Below are 19,943 nucleotides of genomic sequence, written 5' to 3'. Positions count from 1 at the left end.
GCTGTCAAATCGGAATAATCAATATTGCAGAAGGTCTATTGTTAACAAAACTACTAATTTAGCCGTAATAGTAGTTTTTTTGTCCACTCATGAAATAAATGGAAGAATTTATTAACTTTATAATAGTTATGTGGTTTTAGTTATTTTTCTTCTAAGAACCTAAAAAAATGGTGTCTCGATCATGAATATATCCAATCCTATGTCCCTCTGCATAACAAATTTTTGATATTAGTTGGGGCTATATTCACTTTGTTGGGGATACAAGGAATTACTTTAAATGAATAAAAATACCTCCTAAAATTTAATTTGGCTTACGAGATTAGGGGCCAGGTGTGTTTTTAATTTGGTACCAGAATACACTAAAAAGTCACTTTGACAAATGGGTGAGATACGAGGTATTGTTTTGACATAAGCCATGTATGTTTTGTATTTGCGAAACTCACATCTGATTTTCAACAGTAAAAGTCTGTCATAATATTTGTATCGAACGCAATACGCAATGTTACCCAAAGGCCGCAAAGCAGCTTTCTGACCATGGAGGGATAAGAAAGCTAGTATTTACCCGGCCGGCGAGTACTGAGCACATCGCGCACCCGGACACAGTATTTACGTGGTATCCCCTCCCCGGCTAGAGAGCACTGGGCACATCGCAAGCCATGGACCCAGTATTTACGTAGCATCCCCTCTCCTTTGCCCAGGCGAAGCTAGGCCAAACACTGAACAGCAATGGTCAGCCAATCAGCGCAAAGCCACAATAATGCTAGAAATATTTCTCTTTTCATATATAATTGCGCAAATTAATGTTAGATTTGCGTGAGTCTCGCCGCAACAATGCTAAATAAAAATATACAGGTTGAAAGGCTGGACTCACGTCTATGTTGTAAAGTAATATTGAAATATGTAAACATTAATATTAAGTAGTTATAAGGATTTCCTCACACCAATGTCGGTCTGAGGACCCACTGATTCATATTGTACAATTTATTATAAAAACATTAAAAATGCTAGGGAAAAACAGTTTTCATGAGATGAAGCGGCGTAAAGAGTACTATTGAATAAATAATTTTAATATTGACTATTAAAGTCATATGAAAACACACGAAGCTGCACAAAAATGCACCTCGTTTACGCTGGGCATTTTAGACGCGCGCACACCGATGTGTGCACGCCCCCGCTAGTCCTATATATACTGCGCGTAAAGCGATCTCAAGTCTCTCTCTTCCGACATCTACTCTGACCGCTTCACTCTGGACTGCTTCTCCCGCTGGAACTACTACAACCGCCTTTGACTTCTGACCTCTCGCTTCCTTGGACTACCTACTGCTCTTTCCTTGGATACACGACATCACAGCAACCGGAAAAGGCCCTGAACATAAAGCAGCTCACCGACTAGAAGATTCAGCACCCCTTATTTACAGTCAATGTAGAGGACTTGCGTCTGATACATTGTGTGGTCCTTCGCAGCCGCATTTTCTAGTCTCCAGCTGCCAAGATGACACCATCTCTACGCTCCGGGAAGAATACAATGGAGGGAACCAGACAGGATGAGTCACAAGCCGCTAGCAGTACCCCGCACCCCGCCGGTCCCTCTACAATTACGCCTCCCGCTAATGCGGCCGCCGCGGTGAGGGCCGCCCAGCCACAAGTCACTGGAATGGCGATATCGGACAATTCTCCGGTACAGATACCCATCCATGACTCATCATCAGACAGCGAGGCGTCAAATGCAGATTCATTCAAACAACTGCAGCGAGAATTGAGAGCAGAAAGGCGACGAAATCGGAAATTACAGGAGGCCCTCATCGCTTCAATAGCGGCTCCTACGAAAAAACAAGCGCCTTTAGTGGAACCTGACACACATACAGAGCAGGCAACCACACATCAACAAGGTGCCATGCAGGGCGCCTTACAAGGCTCCATGCAAGGTGCCGCACAACAAAACAGCGCAGAGTACCGGTCTTCAGCATCCAACACCACGATGCGAGGCCAAACAACCCCTCTGCAGCCTGCTATCATCAACACGGAGTATCCGGCCGCAATATCCGGACAACAGCCGACACAAACTACAGCTCAAGGGGCCTCACAGATCCCCGCAGCATCCTACAATCCGGAATATCAGCCGGGCTCACCACATACGCAGTTCGGCCAGACACCGCCTGCAAACAACACATACGCGACATTCCCGGGCCATCCCACGCAGGATGACACGGCGCGACAAACCCAAGACTGGGTCAATAATAGAACGGAACAAACGGCGCCAACAAATCCGTTCCAACAGTTTGCGGCCTTTATGACGGAGGCTTTCCGCGCCTCGCAAAATGGCGGTACTCCGCGGCAGCAGCCCGAAGAAGAAAACCGCATGGCGTCCCTTATCGCACGCCAATCAAGCGCTAAGGACCTCCCATCATACTACGGAGACGCCGTAGAGTGGCCAGCATGGCGCGCTCAATTTTATCAATCAACGTCTACGTGTGGGATGACGCAATCAGAAAACCTAATGCGCCTTCAGAGAGCATTGAAAGGCAAGGCTCGTGAAGCGGTAAGTCCACTCCTATTGGACCCCACGCAAGTACCGGAAATAATGGACGTGTTAGAACATCGGTTTGGTGGTGCTCACACAATTGCATCACTGATGTTTGAAAAAATAAAAAAGTTGCCGCGGCTTCCCGAAGATGCATCAAACGACGCACTTATTGAGTTTTCGGGTACAGTTCAAAATGTGGTGGCCTCACTCGGCAGTCTTAAGTGTGATTATTTATCTAACCCCGCGCTACTAAGTGAAATTGCGTCTAAAATGCCTCTCGTCCTAAGAGTGGCGTGGTTGGATAAAATAGCCGATCAAGTGATAAGTGCGACAATTCAACAATTAGCCACATTTCTAAAGCGGCTCACAAACGCGATCCCGCGTTCGGGCTTAGTTGATAATGCTCGGGCTCCAATGCGACCACGACGGGAACAAGTATATGTGCAAAATTCTCAAACTGATACGGAGAGCGAAAAGTGTTCACAGTGTTTAAATTCGCACAAAATTCAAGAGTGCCCCGTGTTTTTGGGGAAAAATGTCCCCGGGCGATGGGAAAAAGTTAAAAATTCCCGACTTTGCCATAAATGTCTAGACGCAAGACACCATACGAGAGCGTGCAAATATCGTGTGTGGTGTGGAGTGGGTTCTTGTCGACTTCCTCATCATAAACTACTGCACGACCCGTCGCGTGTGAAATCATCTGCCGGTACCTCGCGCGATAGTGAAAACCAAACTGTAACCAATACCACATCGTATGGACATGAATCCGTGCTGTTGAAAGTGATACCGGTAACCATATGTGGCCCAAACGGGCAAGTGTCAATTTATGCCCTACTAGACGAGGGGTCAACTGTGACCCTTCTAGACAGTGAAACAGCGGACAAAGTGGGAGCGACCGGGCCGATCCGCGGGCTCCGTATTCACGGGGCGAGTGGTATGTGTTCGTCAGATAGTACATCCCGGCGAGTTAAACTATCAGTGCGCGGAGACGGTGACGAATATGTTATTACGGCGAATACAGTGCGAAACCTGGACCTACCGCAACAAAACATAGCCGGTCGATGCCAAGTGAAACCAAAAATATTATTGGGACAGGACAACGTGCATCTCATCGTGTCAAGAGAGGTGCGCGAAGATACCGAGAAAAGAATGCTGTCCCGTACTGCACTCGGTTGGATCGCGCATGGAGGCATTCATCCCGTAGAAAATATAACGCTGAGCATTATCGGTGAAGCCGAGAGTGGAGACCAACAGCTCTCAGAGCTAATAAAACAAAACTTTGCGATCGATTCACTTGGAGTGACGTCAGCGACACGCGTAAATGCGACTATTCAGCGAGCAGAGGCCCTCATGGAAAACACCACTCGGCCATATGACACCGACCGGTGGGAAACGGGCCTACTGTGGAAAGAAGATAATACGCACCTGCCTGACAACAAACAGTGCGCGCTAAAACGATTATACGCATTAGAGAGAAAGCTAGCGAAAAATAATACATTAGAAGCAGCATATAAAATGAAAATTAATTCTCTGATCGAACGTGGATACGCGCGCAAATTAAATATTCAGGAGGCGGCCATTCCAAGCCCTCGAAAATGGTACCTACCGCATTTCGCGGTAGTTAATCCCAATAAACCGGGAAAGCTAAGAGTGGTTTTCGACGCAGCAAGCCGCTGTCGAGGTGTATCATTAAATGATAAACTGTTAACAGGGCCCGATCTGCTCTCCTCGCTATTGGGTAACATTTTGCGCTTCCGCGAAGGAAAAATCGCGCTCGCAGCAGATATTGCAGAAATGTTCTTACAAATAAAAATAAAAAGTGAGGACCAACCATCTCAACTATTTATCTGGAGAGCAACGCCAAATGAAGAGCCGAGCACTTACATGCTCACCTCAATGATGTTTGGGGCAACTTGTTCCCCAAGCAGCGCGCAATTCGTGCGAAACAAGGTAGCTGAGCAACACAAAGTGCAATATACCGCCGCGGCAACAGCCATACAGAAAAAATTCTATATGGATGATTATCTCGACGCCGTGGACACATCGGACGAAGCCGCCAAGTTGGTACGAGAGGTGAGCGCAATCCTTGCAAGTGGGGGTTTCCTGCTCACTAATTGGGCTTCAAATGACCCTGCCGCCATTGCAGAAGTACCCTTTGAAAAACGGGCGAAATCGGCAATACCCATTAGCAGCGGGGACCACGAAAACGAGCGCATACTAGGCCTCGTATGGGACCCCATAGGTGATCACTTTCTCTACAGCTTCAGGGAGGCAGCCTCAGCCGAGATGATCCCACACCCAACGAAGAGACAATTACTAAGTATTGTCATGAAGATTTTTGACCCTATTGGTTTCGTATCATGCCTAACAATACGCTCAAAAATACTTCTACAAGCAGTGTGGAGATCGAATATAGGTTGGGATGAACCAATAAAACCCGAGCACGCGAATAAATGGTCGGAATGGCTACTACTTCTCAGCCAGAGTAGCGTTTCTATACCACGAAGATGCTTAATTAATAAAAACGGCTATTTTGAACTCCACCTGTTCTGCGATGCATCGGAGTCGGCGTGTTGCGCTATTGCTTATTTAACCGAAAACTCCCAGGAAGGCACACACTCTACTTTCCTGGCCAGTAAATGTAAAGTGGCACCATTGAAACCCCTTTCTATACCGCGCCTTGAGCTACAAGCAGCCCTAATGGCCGCACGATTGGCGGCTACAATCAAAAGGGAAAGCCAAATTCACATAAGAAGAATAACATATTGGACGGACTCAACGACCGTCTTGTGTTGGCTAAGGACAGACCCGAGGACTTACTCCGCCTTCGTGGCCAACAGGCTAGGAGAAATTGATGATTTAAGTGAAATAATGAATTGGAGATGGGTACCTACTAAATTAAACCCGGCCGATATCGGTACAAGAGACATCGAGCCGCCCGACCTCTCGCCCACTAGCAGGTGGTTTTGCGGTCCTGCCTTTATTACCCACCCAGAAGCTACATGGCCCCGTGAAAAGGAGCCAGTCATCCGACCTGATAACCAAGTTTTGGAGGTGAGGCCTCAATTTGTCGGCCTCACAATAATAAAAGGAAGCGGATTACCTCTTATTGAGCGATTTTCATCGTGGCATCGGCTCATACGCACCACTGGATGGGTTCTCCGCTTCATAAGGAGATGTCGGCCGAACCCCAACAAATCATCAGAAGGTCCTCTGAGTGCCGAAGAGACCCGAGGAGCAGAAATATTATGGGTAAAGAAATCTCAAGCAGACTCTTTCGCGGCCGAAATTTGCGCTACCCAAAAAGGCGATACACTACCCGCCGACAGTCGCTTGCGAACGCTAACGCCTTTCCTTGGCCCAGATGGCATTATACGAATGGGCTCACGGTTACAAGCCCTGAAAGGAGTTGCCAGTGGAGTACGGACACCAGTCATCCTGGATGGTGACGAGGCATACACTCGGCTCCTGATCCGCCACTATCATCAAATGGCGGACCATTCGAGCACCGAAAAAACCATGGCGGAAATCAGAGGCAGCTTTTTTATATTGAAATTGCGCACCAACCTTCGCCGAATAGCGCATGAATGCCTCGTATGCCGCATTAGGAAAGCTCAACCACTGCCACCACTGATGGGACCATTACCGGCTGCCAGGCTTACACATCACGTGAGCCCCTTCACGCACTGCGGCCTAGACTATTTTGGCCCTATGGAAGTGACAATCGGTAGGCGTCGAGAGAAACGGTACGGGGCATTATTCACCTGCCTGTCAACCAGGGCTGTACATCTCGAGTTAGCGGCCTCACTAAGTGCCGATTCAGCTATAATGGCAATGCAGCGAATGTCAGCTAGACGAGGCCAGCCCGAATGTATATACTCCGATAACGGGACTAATTTCCATGGCGCTGACAAAGAAATCCGAGACGCGCTGGAATCAATCAGTCGAGACCCCAGAGTACAAAACTACATTGCAACACAAAAAACATCGTGGAAATTTATCCCCCCCCTGTCTCCCCACATGGGGGGAGCTTGGGAGCGCCTCGTGCGCTCTATAAAGAGAGCCCTCAAGTCAACTATGAAAGAGCGCTCACCGAAAGAAGAAACTCTCCTCACGGCCCTGGCAGAAGCAGAGTACATAGTGAACAATCGCCCGCTGACACATGTCTCTGTCGACCCGAGAGATGAGGAGCCGCTAACCCCTAACCATTTTTTGCTGGGATCAGCAGGAAAGCGGCCACACCTGTCACTGTATGCGGCAAAAGAAGAAGAGGTCTGCCTAAGAAAACAATGGCGAATCAGCCAGCAATTAGCAGATATGTTTTGGCGGCGATGGATGAAGGAATACTTGCCCACTATAGCCGCACGTCAAAAATGGCACCAGCCAGGTACCCCTATCAAAACGGGTGATCTTGTGCTAATCGTGGATCCCGCTTTGCCCCGCAATAGTTGGCCCCGCGGGCGAATCATTGAAACAATGCCCGCCGCTGATGGGCATGTAAGGACCGTTCGGGTGCAGACCAACACTGGAGTGTACGTGCGCCCAGCGGTCAAAATTGCCGTACTCATGACGACACCAAACACGGGCCCTAAATCACAAGAGGCCTCCCCACGCCGCCAAAAAGGAACCGGCCGAATGGATCGCCGCCGGACGAAAGCATCCCGTCACGTTCGAATTTGCTAGGCGCAGCCGATACTGCACCGGGGGGAGGATGTATCGAACGCAATACGCAATGTTACCCAAAGGCCGCAAAGCAGCTTTCTGACCATGGAGGGATAAGAAAGCTAGTATTTACCCGGCCGGCGAGTACTGAGCACATCGCGCACCCGGACACAGTATTTACGTGGTATCCCCTCCCCGGCTAGAGAGCACTGGGCACATCGCAAGCCATGGACCCAGTATTTACGTAGCATCCCCTCTCCTTTGCCCAGGCGAAGCTAGGCCAAACACTGAACAGCAATGGTCAGCCAATCAGCGCAAAGCCACAATAATGCTAGAAATATTTCTCTTTTCATATATAATTGCGCAAATTAATGTTAGATTTGCGTGAGTCTCGCCGCAACAATGCTAAATAAAAATATACAGGTTGAAAGGCTGGACTCACGTCTATGTTGTAAAGTAATATTGAAATATGTAAACATTAATATTAAGTAGTTATAAGGATTTCCTCACACCAATGTCGGTCTGAGGACCCACTGATTCATATTGTACAATTTATTATAAAAACATTAAAAATGCTAGGGAAAAACAGTTTTCATGAGATGAAGCGGCGTAAAGAGTACTATTGAATAAATAATTTTAATATTGACTATTAAAGTCATATGAAAACACACGAAGCTGCACAAAAATGCACCTCGTTTACGCTGGGCATTTTAGACGCGCGCACACCGATGTGTGCACGCCCCCGCTAGTCCTATATATACTGCGCGTAAAGCGATCTCAAGTCTCTCTCTTCCGACATCTACTCTGACCGCTTCACTCTGGACTGCTTCTCCCGCTGGAACTACTACAACCGCCTTTGACTTCTGACCTCTCGCTTCCTTGGACTACCTACTGCTCTTTCCTTGGATACACGACATCACAGCAACCGGAAAAGGCCCTGAACATAAAGCAGCTCACCGACTAGAAGATTCAGCACCCCTTATTTACAGTCAATGTAGAGGACTTGCGTCTGATACAATATTGCTGATTTCACCGAAACAAACAAAGTAATATTTCACAAAACAAATATCATACACAATCCAAATGTTTGCGTTAATTAATAATATGTACAGCAAATTCCACATTTTTAAAGCAAAACACACAAAAAAACTTTGAAATATACTGCTATGGTAAGTAAAAACACAGTTTCTTCCTTGAAACTCTCATTGTGTTGTTACTTACCACTTTTTGTTATACTCATGCAGCTATTGAGCGCATTGACAACAATGTGAAGGAATAACATTATGTATGTTTGTATATATTTGTAAAAGTTGCTTTTCTCCCATATCTTCAAAACACCATGTATATTGTTCGATAGTTTTAGCTCTTAATAAGTTAGCATTTTCTGCCAATACAGTAATTTCATGGAATAATAGGCATCTCATTTTCTGTGTTCCTCCAACACTTGCTTACTGGGCTTCAGTCAGAGGCGGTTCCTTAGTATTTGCATTTGTGCATTACACTGCTTGTCTTCAGTCTTCAATGTCATGGATATGCTAAAGTATGTTCCAGTCATAATTCCCGCCAGGTCATATTTGAGCTATTCTAACTGTACGGCATCGGGCGGTATCAGGATAGCTTTGCCCTCTGAAATGGTGACATGACAGAGAAAGGTTATGCTCATAATGGCAAATCACATGTTGGAGCAGTGCAGATATATAACTCATCCTGTGCACTTGCGACGCATAGAAGGGCCTTGAAGACAAAGTGAATTTTGCATAACTGTGATCATGCGTAATCCAATGAGTTAGAAATAGATTAGTTTAGGACTACTAATTTATAATGTTAGCGCCACAAAATTCACACATTGGCACTCGTGCGTGGTAGCAATTTTATTTATTGAATTCACTGGGTGAATGAATTGCAGTACATTAATTAATTTGATACACCTGTATTAGATACTAGGTACATTTTAAAAGAGAAATGCACTGCTGGCAATTTCATTCATGTGCCACCTCTGGTGTCAGTGCTTGGATCATGGTGGGTGCTACTATGTACCAAGATTTTTTTGAAGGGGTGTTGGTTGTTCCCAGAATTGCCATTTGTTACTTGTAAAATATTATCGAAATTTTAAACTTATTTCAGATTTCAACCCGTCAGCTGCTTACCCTCCATACCCCGGATATCCCCCTCACGCTTCAGGTAATTGTACCCTAATTCACATCTTATTATTTATTACTAATCTCTCGAACGTCGGAGCAGGAAAATTGTCAAAATGCCTTCAACTGTCGGGCATGAATTTGCAGAACTGCGTGAAAATTACCTTGATGAGTTTGATAAAATATAAGAATAAAAGCAATGGCTTATATTTTTATGCAATTTTTTGCTGTTTATGAAATAATATATATTTCATGTTTATATTGCAAAATGTTTCCCCAGAATAGCTAACTCAATATAAAAAAAGTTTGGGAGACAACTATCCAAAAATATATATTTAAACGAATATATAAAATGGTTTTATTATTTCTACATAAACCTGAATACCCTACACGAGAAACAATCAAAATGTGTTTTCAATGAAATAATAACCTGAATGCTACTTTGAAAACTCAAATGTTTTCATGCACTAATTATAGCATAAGCTGTCATAGTGGCTACACTAATGAAATAAATAGCAGAATCTACAGTGACATTAGCGCAAACGATTCTGATTTTGTCCTATATACAGTTTTCAAAGTATAAACGTAAAATCGCATCGGAAAAAATTCCACCATGTATAGTATTAGAATGCGTGCGAACGTTGAGCACGGTCGTAAAAATAATCGCACACATTGTCTGAAAATCGGTCGATTGGTTTAACCTCTTCACTGCTCTTTGAATCATACAATGTGCAACCATTATATTAATCACTTTTTAAATATAAAACCCTTTATAGACTGAGAGCAATTGAGTCCTTATGCGGAAAAAGCAGTAATATATCGAAATATCATTGTTTTTGTGCAAATTTATTTAAATTATGCGGGATATATCTTGTAACAATTATAAGTACAGGGCTACTTCCTCCACTCATCTCGGTCCCGCGCCAGCTCTCTCCAGTTTCGAAGCTCCAAGGCAGACAAATCTTTGAGGACGTTGTCGCTCCATCTTAACCTTGGCCTTCCCAGGCTCTTTCTCCCTATCGGTCTTGAGCTCAGCAGGGACTTTGGTTCTTGATGCTCGGTCATTCGCTCCACATGACCTAGCCACCGAAGTCTTTCCAGTTTTATGAACTTTGTGACGTTTAGCTCCTTAAACAGTTCTCTTTAATCAGAAAGTTCTCACATAATTTAAAAGGTAAACTAGGCACAATGTCCCGTATTAAAAATTAACTAACTTGAAATCCATGTCGTCATGAGGTTGATCCGTCAGAGGTCTCCCAATATGATGTCCATTTCAGCTGGCCTCCCGTTGAGAACGGACTTCTCCGTGGTTGCGTTCGAGACCACCCAGCCACACGCTAAAATCTTCTTTTAATCTCCAACAATCTAGTGGCACAAACCTCCTAGTGGGCGTTTGTGGCCAGTCGAAGTCAAGTAACAGTTTTTGCATATATAATTGCTGGGATGGCAGTACAAGGCACAGAGTGGCGGCCGGTTGCTTGCGCGCACTTTTTTTCAGTTGAATGATCAAATTAAGGCAATTCGAAACTGACGGTTTATGCGGACGGCGCTTGGAATATTAATGTTTATTATTAGAACTTTTGCCGTGAAGTCGAATAGTGCTGATTGGCAAAAATGTATCTCAGTTCTTTCCAATCATTAATGAAAATGGAACTCAGCAGTGAAACTAACACACTGAGTAAATCGATATCGATTAAAAAATTGCAAATAAATTTTTATTTGTGAAAAAATTGCACTATTTTATGTTTCTTTTACATTTATTTTACCTAATCAAAACTTAAAATATGTCGTCTATTAATTGAAATATCTTATTATTTACTATAAATTTATTTAACTTTTAACTTGTATATAACAGTCAAATGAAATGTTTAACAGGCAATATCTCAGAACACTGTTTTTCATGTAAAATTGTTTTTCCTCATAAGAACTCAATGGGCCTTACCAACCGTCAACAAGTTTGTTACTAATTTCAAGAAAAAAGATTCGATAACACTCTTTTCCATTCATATTACATCGGTATTAATTTAACTATTTTGTTTTCAGCCGGACCCATGCAACAGAATCCCCCGACCTACGATGAAGCCACCACAGGGTCCCAGGTGTACCCCAAACAGTCCCCCTACAACCCGAACTACAAATAAACTACCAAAGAAAGACGAAGGATATGAATTGGATGTAAAATAAATAAATTATTAATTCTAGCTACCATTTCATTATTTGTGTCAAAACAAAGGCTCTGTAGGGATTACGTTAGTATTGTGTATTTAAAAAAAGATAATTTCATTGACGGGGTGTTTTGTATTATGTACTCTGTGTTTTCTCTTAATTGTTCACATGTATTATCATGTTATGCATACATATTGAAGTTCACCACAGACTGATTATTTTGGTTGGTTTAATTTGGTAGATAATACTTATTATGTACCCATAATATGTAAAAGTTTATGCCAAAAATATCTAAAACATGAAAACTTGCAAGAAATCTGTAAAATATGAACAAAATATTGGTTCAACATGCAACAACTGTGTAAAAAAACGAGTTTAATATTGAAAACAAATTATTCATAGCAATAATTATTAGCCTGAAACGCAAATATAAATTGAAAAAAATCTTATGTATCCTTTGTGCTTTGCATAAAAACCTTGTCTTGTAAACACAAGTTTACCTTTAATAAAAATAATTTAATATTGGTTCAACTTGCAAGAACTGTGTAAAACACAAACAAAATATTGGTTCACCTTGCAATAAATGTATAAAACACTGAAACAATTGCTTCATCTTGCAAGAACTGTGTAAAACATGGAAATAATTGGCTCATCTTGGAGAAATAGGGTAAAACACATAAACAATTAGTTCAAATTACAGAGCTGTGTAAAACATGAAGAAAATATTGATTCACCTTGCAAGAAATGCATAAAACACTGAAACAATTGATTCATCTTGCAAGAGCTTTGTAAAACATGGAAATAATTGGCTCATCTTGGAGAAATAGGGTAACACACAAACAATTTGTTTAATTAATTACATTTAATTAAATTACAGAACCGTAAAACATAAACATAATTATTGTTTCATATTACAAAAACTTGTTCCAAATTTTGTTTTGTTAATACATACATAATGTGAACAAGGAGACAGAAAACAACAATTTCGGTATTACCTCGAAATTTATAAATTATTTGCACAAATCGAGGTATGTTCATACTTTAGTGATTAAAAATAATATTTTTAATCATGTATTGTTTACATGATAACATTACAAAAATTATACTTAATTCCCAAGTGATTTTTTTTCCCAGGGCCTTTATAGCTAGATTCATTTCTGATGCAATATGAAATGGCATTTTGCTTTAATCCTACGAGATATCTCGGGAGTTATTCACTTTTTTGTTGAATCCGTGTGGATACCGATACCCTTGATATGAATCTCACTGCATAAAATAATAAATGCATCATTTTATAAGTACATCTAAATGTTTAAAAGTTATGCAAATGATTTCATAAACATTGTGCTTATGAAATCATGTTTAGTTATTGTACCTTAACAAATTAATCTATTTTTTTTAATGATACAAATTGTCAATATTTTAATATATTTATAGGTATCGCAGCCAGAGTTGACCAAAACACAAACTACAATACACAGATAAATTGCTTGCATACAGCAGAAAATTCAATAATGTATGTGTATGTACACTTGTTGTCCCCTTTTTGCTGAAAGCAGTTAGTTCACGTAAGCGAGACAAAAGGCTGTTTTCGCAAAGATGATTTGTAAGGGTGCTACTGTCGGAAGTGTTATATGCACCAATACACATAATCCTATGTGTGTTTGGGTCAACTCTCTAACCACTTCGTATAAAGTTCTTAAAAATCCTTTAATTTTCCTTGTAAACATTATTTTATTTATATGCTAAAATATAATGCTCAAATTTGGTTAAGTTTATTTTGTAATGTTTATTATTCCATAAGTTCATAAAATGATATGTTTTAAGAAAAAAATGACATTGTTAAATAATAGTCTGATTTTATATAAATCTCTTCGATTTTCAATGCTACATTGGTTTGATTTATGAAAAAAATGGAATAATGATTCACCTTGTAAGTTTACAATTTTTTTAATATTTTAAGTAACATTACAGTGCGAGTTTTAATATGTAGAATGTTGAGTTTGTACTTATTAAATTATTCTAAACTCTTGATAATTGAGTCATCGGTGAGGCGCGTTTAGAAAAAATATTTATTTAAAAGGGTATCTTTTCAGCAAGTCTATCCTATCATGTGGCACGCTTTCACACCGTCTGTGTTTAGTGAAACTTCGTGGATCACATATGTGATACTTGTGTATGCAGATAGCCGTCATTGGTTCACATATGTGACAGCCGCGTAGATCAGGTTAAATATTGATGGATTTTAATTCCACATTCGATAACCATTTTTCCAAAGTTAGTTTACCAGTAATAATTAGTATTGTTTCATGTGTTCATATTTACAATAATTATTAATCAGATTTTTGTGCCATAGGAAGTCAAATGTCATTGTTCGGCATGTAATACCATTTAAGCAGAGAAATAAATTTGCAGTATTGGAAGTGTTTTTTATACTGTCCATAGACATCCAAATTGATAGATTTGCCCTAGCACCAAATCCGGGTATTATTACGAAGCGAGCTGGAGCAAGCCAAATGACCATATTTTTGGCTCCAGGAGGGTTCAAGAATACTTTGAATAATCTATTACATCAGTCGTACATTGAACGCTGAAGAGCAAATGTTTAAATGACCAGATCCTGGGCAGAAATGTTAATTTCAATAAAGTAAGGTAACGGTTTGCTGTGCAGTCTATTGTGGGACTTTTCTGCACAGGATCAAAATTAAACATGTTAAAAAAACTGAACCATCTTCAAATTAGGTTGTGTAGCGACACTAAAAATGATTGAAGTTGGTAAATTATAATACATTTGCAAAAGTGTCTTAACTAAATAGTGCAACAAAATATTCAGTTCTCGAGACAAATTCGAACTTTTTTTCACCGGACTTGGGATTTGTAGTTAAGTTTTTTACGCAGCAAGCAATTTGCGCACCACTGTAAAAATGACTTGTAATTCATAAATAGATTTTATTTTTGCAGATCAAATGGTGATATTACACTGTTGTCAGATTCATTTATTGACAAATTACAGAAAGGTAGATGGTCACACCCCGTCTACGCTCCTCGCAACTTGATTTGTTCCCCTTTACCTGATGGGCTAGTCTGTCCATTTGTATGTTCATGATATTGTCCTAAAAACTAATATTTTAACACTCATGTCGCACATTGTGAAAAAGCAAATGATGTCTCATTCACGGTGTTGCATGCCAAACAACGATGTTATTTAGTTATCATCTGCCTCAACATATTTGTTCACATCGATCGCAAATATCCTATACTATGGAGATTAAATAAGGTAATTCATCTTACAATAAATATGTTATTTTTTTTTAGTTTTTCTCCTAATGGAAACTTCTAAAATTATAAATTTCAAGTGACTAAGTATTTTTAATCAGAGATTTTCTGTGCTCCGATAATGCACTCTTGGTGAAACATTGCAACCGAAATTATGCAAAATCACACCATGTGCCCAAAGATTCTGTTAAAAATGGAGATACGTTGCGTGGCAACATGTTGGGCTTATGGATAATTTGCTTTGTATTACTAACATTAATGTTTCTTGTCACAACAAAGATGTAAATATATATTCATCCAACGTTTATTTAAGATTTTTTTGAAGCGGCATTTACCGCAGCAAAAATGTCTTTTGTGTTTTCTTGTAAGTGTTCAAAAGATTAGTTAAATCAAAATCCTCTATTTTGTAGGTTACAATGTTTTGCAAGAGGGGCCTAACAACATAATAACATTTATTTGTTTTTCGCGCGTCTAGTCAAGATTTAAATATTCCTGCTTTTTTTTATTGCTTTATCCGTTTTTGTTTTCATCATACATAGGTACTATGTATGATGAATGTTTATTTTTAAAGCCGCCTCCATATACATTGTGGAGGCAATCTAAGCCCTTTTACATTCCAAAAAATAACAGGGCATTAAGTTAAGACAATACACTATTCATACTTATTTCAGTTTCTAAGAATACTGATAAAAAATATGCTAACCTCAAAATATTATTAAACTTATATTATGTAACTGTGTTTAAGACTTAAAATATTAATATAATATACCTACTCTGTATGTTCTGAAATGATTAGTAGTTGTTCTTCCAGTATACAAATAATTTAAACTGATTGATGTGGAATTCTATATTTTTAAAGTTACTAAAGTTCTAAGTCGTTCAAGTATTACGTAAGCAGATTTATTACAATTATTTACCCCCTCTTCCCCCTTGTCACCAAAAGTAAGCAAAGCTCTTACCCCCCCCCCCCCCCCTCCCATGCTTACGTAAAAATTGGTACCTATATGCATTTTTCTGTTAATGTATTCTGTTTTTTAAGCGAGTACCTAAACGTATTAATTATTTGTGGGAATCCCCAAATATGTATTCGGTTTTCAAACATAGACAATGTGTGGGTTGCCAATGTGTATAAAAAAAATAACTACTGCTGAGCAGTGCTGACGTAATCACTATCTCGACCCCCCCACCCCCCCATGTCATCAAAAATAAGGAAAGCAAAGACCCCCCTGCCCCCCTATAGTGCTTACATAATACTTGAACGGCCCCTAACACAAATTGTATAGAAAGAAAAAACAACATTTATTTCACCGTCGAAGAAAGAATAAATTATTATTAACCTGTTCTATGCTAACGTTATCGTATGCATTTGATTTATTCATGTATCATTTTTATAAATGTGTTGGTTATGTCAGATGTGAGTGGTTTACAAGATGCCAGTGTTTAGTCGAGTGCTTTATTGACAGCTAAAACGTTTAATTAATTTGAAGGCACTGTCTGCTTGTGAACAGTGCGCTTAGTGCTAAGTAATAATTTAGTAGCAATTTAATTGACTGGAACAGAATCTTTCATATTATTTCATTCAGTAGCCTTCACCACCGATATGCGTGCATTCTTGTAATAGGTAGATTTCAAAAAGAATATTGGTCTACATACAAAATTGAGACAGTTAGGTATTTTTTATGCTATAGCGGATGTTGTTATAGTCAATTTAATCAGCTATGTATATGAATTTTAATATCTTGTAGAAGGTGGGGGCATAAAATTATAGTACAGTTAAAATAGTTTTTAAAATTCACTAAATAAATTACAACAAAATCCATGCATTTATGAAAATTTACTCCTACATTCTTCTTGCCTGCAAGATGAATATGTGAACAAAATTCCACAAACCCTATTTTACCCGTACTTTCAAATAAATTGAATGTGTGGATAGCACTTGCAGGACAGTGATTTAGTTGCAACTAGTTACTTGATTAAACACCGGCTTCCTGTAAACCAGGTGAAATAATATTATGCTATCCAGAAATCAGTAGTTAGTTAACTTTTATTCAAGGTGCCGTATACAAAATTGGTGCCAATCGACGACACTAAGGGAATGAGAAATAATATGTAGATAAAAAATAAACCTTCAACATTTATTGTGAATTTGATGACATTTCTTGGTGCTGGATTGTAAAATGGTCTGAGAAAAATATATACATCAGAAGGTTTACAAGTAAATTATTGTACCAATTTTTAAAATTATGTGATAGGAATGTCGGTATGTGGATGAACTTTTCCACCGCATATAATATGTAACATTTAAGGCTGTGTCTATAGGAGAAGGCTTTGATTAGATTATCACGTATGGCTTAAATTTTTAACTTATGTTTTAAAAATTATTGTGAAAAAAAAAAATTGGATACTCTCATCCAACGATTTGAATTTGATAAAACTCTGTTGGAATCTCAAAATTTTAAACTTTAATTTAAAATTATAATTTTAATTATTGAACATTTGATGTGTTTTGTGACCTTCAAGATGGTCACACTTCTCGTCTTCCGGAGCCGTGCTTTTATTGTTGGTAAAGTGTTGAATGTTGTCCTTAAGGGTAAACGTCACATTACACATTCATGAATTGTGTTAATTTAATTATTTTATGTATGTATACTTTTTGCAAGTTTTTTTGTCTATTTAATGAATAAATAGATTTGTCTGTATACAAACTTAATTCTTTCATGAAAAGGAATACAAATACAATATTGGATTGAATCACCGATACAATATTCTATTTTTATGCCTTTCTTGAAAGAATTGAGTTTTTATACTAACAAAACTATTTATTCATATTCTTTCTTCTTGATATTTTAAAGCATAACTTGCAAAAAGTGTGTATTAATAGAATAATTATATTCAAGCCATCATTGAACGCATAGATTATAACGTATGTCGCGTTTAACCTTAATACATAATTGGAATGTTTCAAGTATTTTTTTTTGTATTTTGCTTTTTGACAATCAAAGTATACATCTGATAAATACAAATCAAATTCCGTTTGTCCTTTTGATTTAGTTTTATAGTCGATATACAATCTCAGAAACTCGTAGTACAAGCGGGAAACTGATAAACCTACATCACATAGAGCAGTGTTCCGTAAAGCGTGTGCCGCGGCACACTGGTGTACCATGGTCATCGATTGGTGTGCCGCGGAAAAAATTCAAGGTATTGTGAAGATAATAAGAAAGCAAATGGGAGCAGATGAGGGATAATATTAGTCACTTCTGTTTCATACAGAAGTATGATGGCTTTCTAGCGGAAAAGTGCTTTTTCAGATTTACGAGCTAAAAAATGAGTCCCAGACGTTTTTAGAGGCCCCGGGTTCCGATTTTGCTTCTGTGTTTAAAAAAGAAGAATGGGTAGGCGGACATATTCGCTCACTTAAATGAGCTTAACAGAAAAATGCAAGGCAGGAATGTTTATATTTTAACGTCTTCGAACAAAATTGAAAGCTTTCGCGCTAAGTTGGTATCATTGATCAGCCACGCTGTCAATGATAGTAATGAATTGTTTTCAAATGTAATGGCTGTCGATTCAGAAACAAAGTGCAGGCTTTGATAGTGAAACACTTGGAGCTATTAGCAGAAAAAATGAACTGTTATTTTCCTAAGTGTGACCTACAACCTACGAAACGGGTACACTCTCGGATAACATTTGCCTTGGACACTTACCGATAAACGAGCAGGAAGAATTCATTAAAAACTGATCGGACATTAAAACTGAAATTTTCCAAAGTAGAGCTAGCACATTTTTGGCTGCATATAAAAAATGAGTATCCACTGCTTTCAAAGCATGCTGTTAAAATTTATATCCATTTGCCTGCTTTTGCGAATTGGGATTTTCAACTCTCACTCTTAAATCGAAAAAAAGAGAACGCCTGAGGACGATCAATGAAGAGATGAGAGCAGCCTTGTCCAATGATTGCTCCAAATTTTGATCTCCTGTGCTCAGTTAAACAGGCTCACATTTCTCACTAAATATCTTTTCATATTAGGTATATTGATTTTAGTAATAAATAAATATTAAATAAACATTGCTTTTATCTTTGGTGTACCTCTAAAATTTCTTGATTTGATAGATGTACCTTGAACACAAAAAAGTTTGTGGAACACTGACATAGAGAACCCAAAACAACTTTTTTTTCCAATCTGAGCATTTGAATTTTTTTTTCTTATATAAAACTTTCGGGGCCGGGTCTATTTTAAAAGCTAATTAACCGCTGAAGTTAATCCCACAATAGCGAATGATTAACTAAAAAAAGTTTTACCATAGCCTGCTCCAAGTGTGATATAGATTAACCAGTTTCCTTCTTGTACTAAAAATAATACATACTACAAAAGATATATGAATAATTGGTCACTGAACATATGGTTATTGCAATAAGAGTTGAGTTGAGCTTGTTGCTTGAATATAGCATGATTCAAACATATTCGATTTAGAAAAAAAATTATGATAATTAAAAAAAGTTCATTTTACTGTTGGAAGTACATACTTACTCAAAATCCTAAGTTTATGTTTGTGTCAACTCTAAATGTACAACTTATAAAATCACAATGTATTTTTGGTTCACAAATTAAGATCATTTAGTAACTTTTATGGATTTGAATGTACATTGTTTCTGTATTTGAAAGTGTACAAATCAGTTAATCAATAACCATTTATTTTTACAGCTGATAATTCTACAATTTTCTGATGTAATAAATTAGTCAACTTAATACGGTCGGCCACATGGTATTTTAATTTCACTGTTAGTCATTTTAATTCGTTCATTTATCCCTCCAATTTTCTTATAATAAATAATCATACAATGTAGTAGTGTGTCAAAATGTTAGAGAATTAATGTGAAATATACTTATTGAATTTATTTATTTATCATTAAAGAAAGATAAATTCGTTTCCAATTTCAATTCCAATGCAATTTTGATTGGTAAATATTTATTGTCTTATAACCAATTATTGCCATGAATATTTAAAAAAGTATTTTTGGTACAATTTATAAAATTGAATTGATTTGCCAAAACATATTCAGCCTTACTTACTAAACAAAGTGGAGAAAATTTTATTAGTAGGGAATGCGAAATTTTGGAAACACATTCTTTTTATTTAGTGAATCTACAAGAAAACTGTCACCTTATTTTTTA

General features: G+C 38.8%; 1 protein-coding gene across 2 annotated transcripts in view; it reads left to right on the top strand.

The window, feature by feature from the left end:
* LOC149411983 (uncharacterized) overlaps positions 1 to 17,363 on the top strand; it is a 64,256-nt gene extending 46,893 nt beyond the window's left edge. For both annotated transcript variants that reach the window (XM_089646594.1, XM_089646593.1), the window contains exons 3-4: positions 9,311 to 9,367; positions 11,368 to 17,363. In XM_089646594.1, coding sequence (XP_089502720.1) covers positions 9,311 to 9,367; positions 11,368 to 11,465 — 155 coding nt within the window. In that variant the 3' untranslated portion in view covers positions 11,466 to 17,363. The remainder of the gene's footprint in view (positions 1 to 9,310; positions 9,368 to 11,367) is intronic.
* Positions 17,364 to 19,943: the final 2,580 nt, after the last annotated feature.

Source organism: Hesperophylax consimilis, chromosome 24, assembly GCF_061612785.1.
Source record: "Hesperophylax consimilis isolate HC1 chromosome 24, BYU_Hcon_1.0, whole genome shotgun sequence".
Lineage (NCBI taxonomy): Eukaryota > Metazoa > Arthropoda > Insecta > Trichoptera > Limnephilidae > Hesperophylax > Hesperophylax consimilis.
The sequence above is the reverse complement of the archived record's forward strand: the minus strand, read 5'-3'. Positions and strand labels throughout refer to the sequence as shown.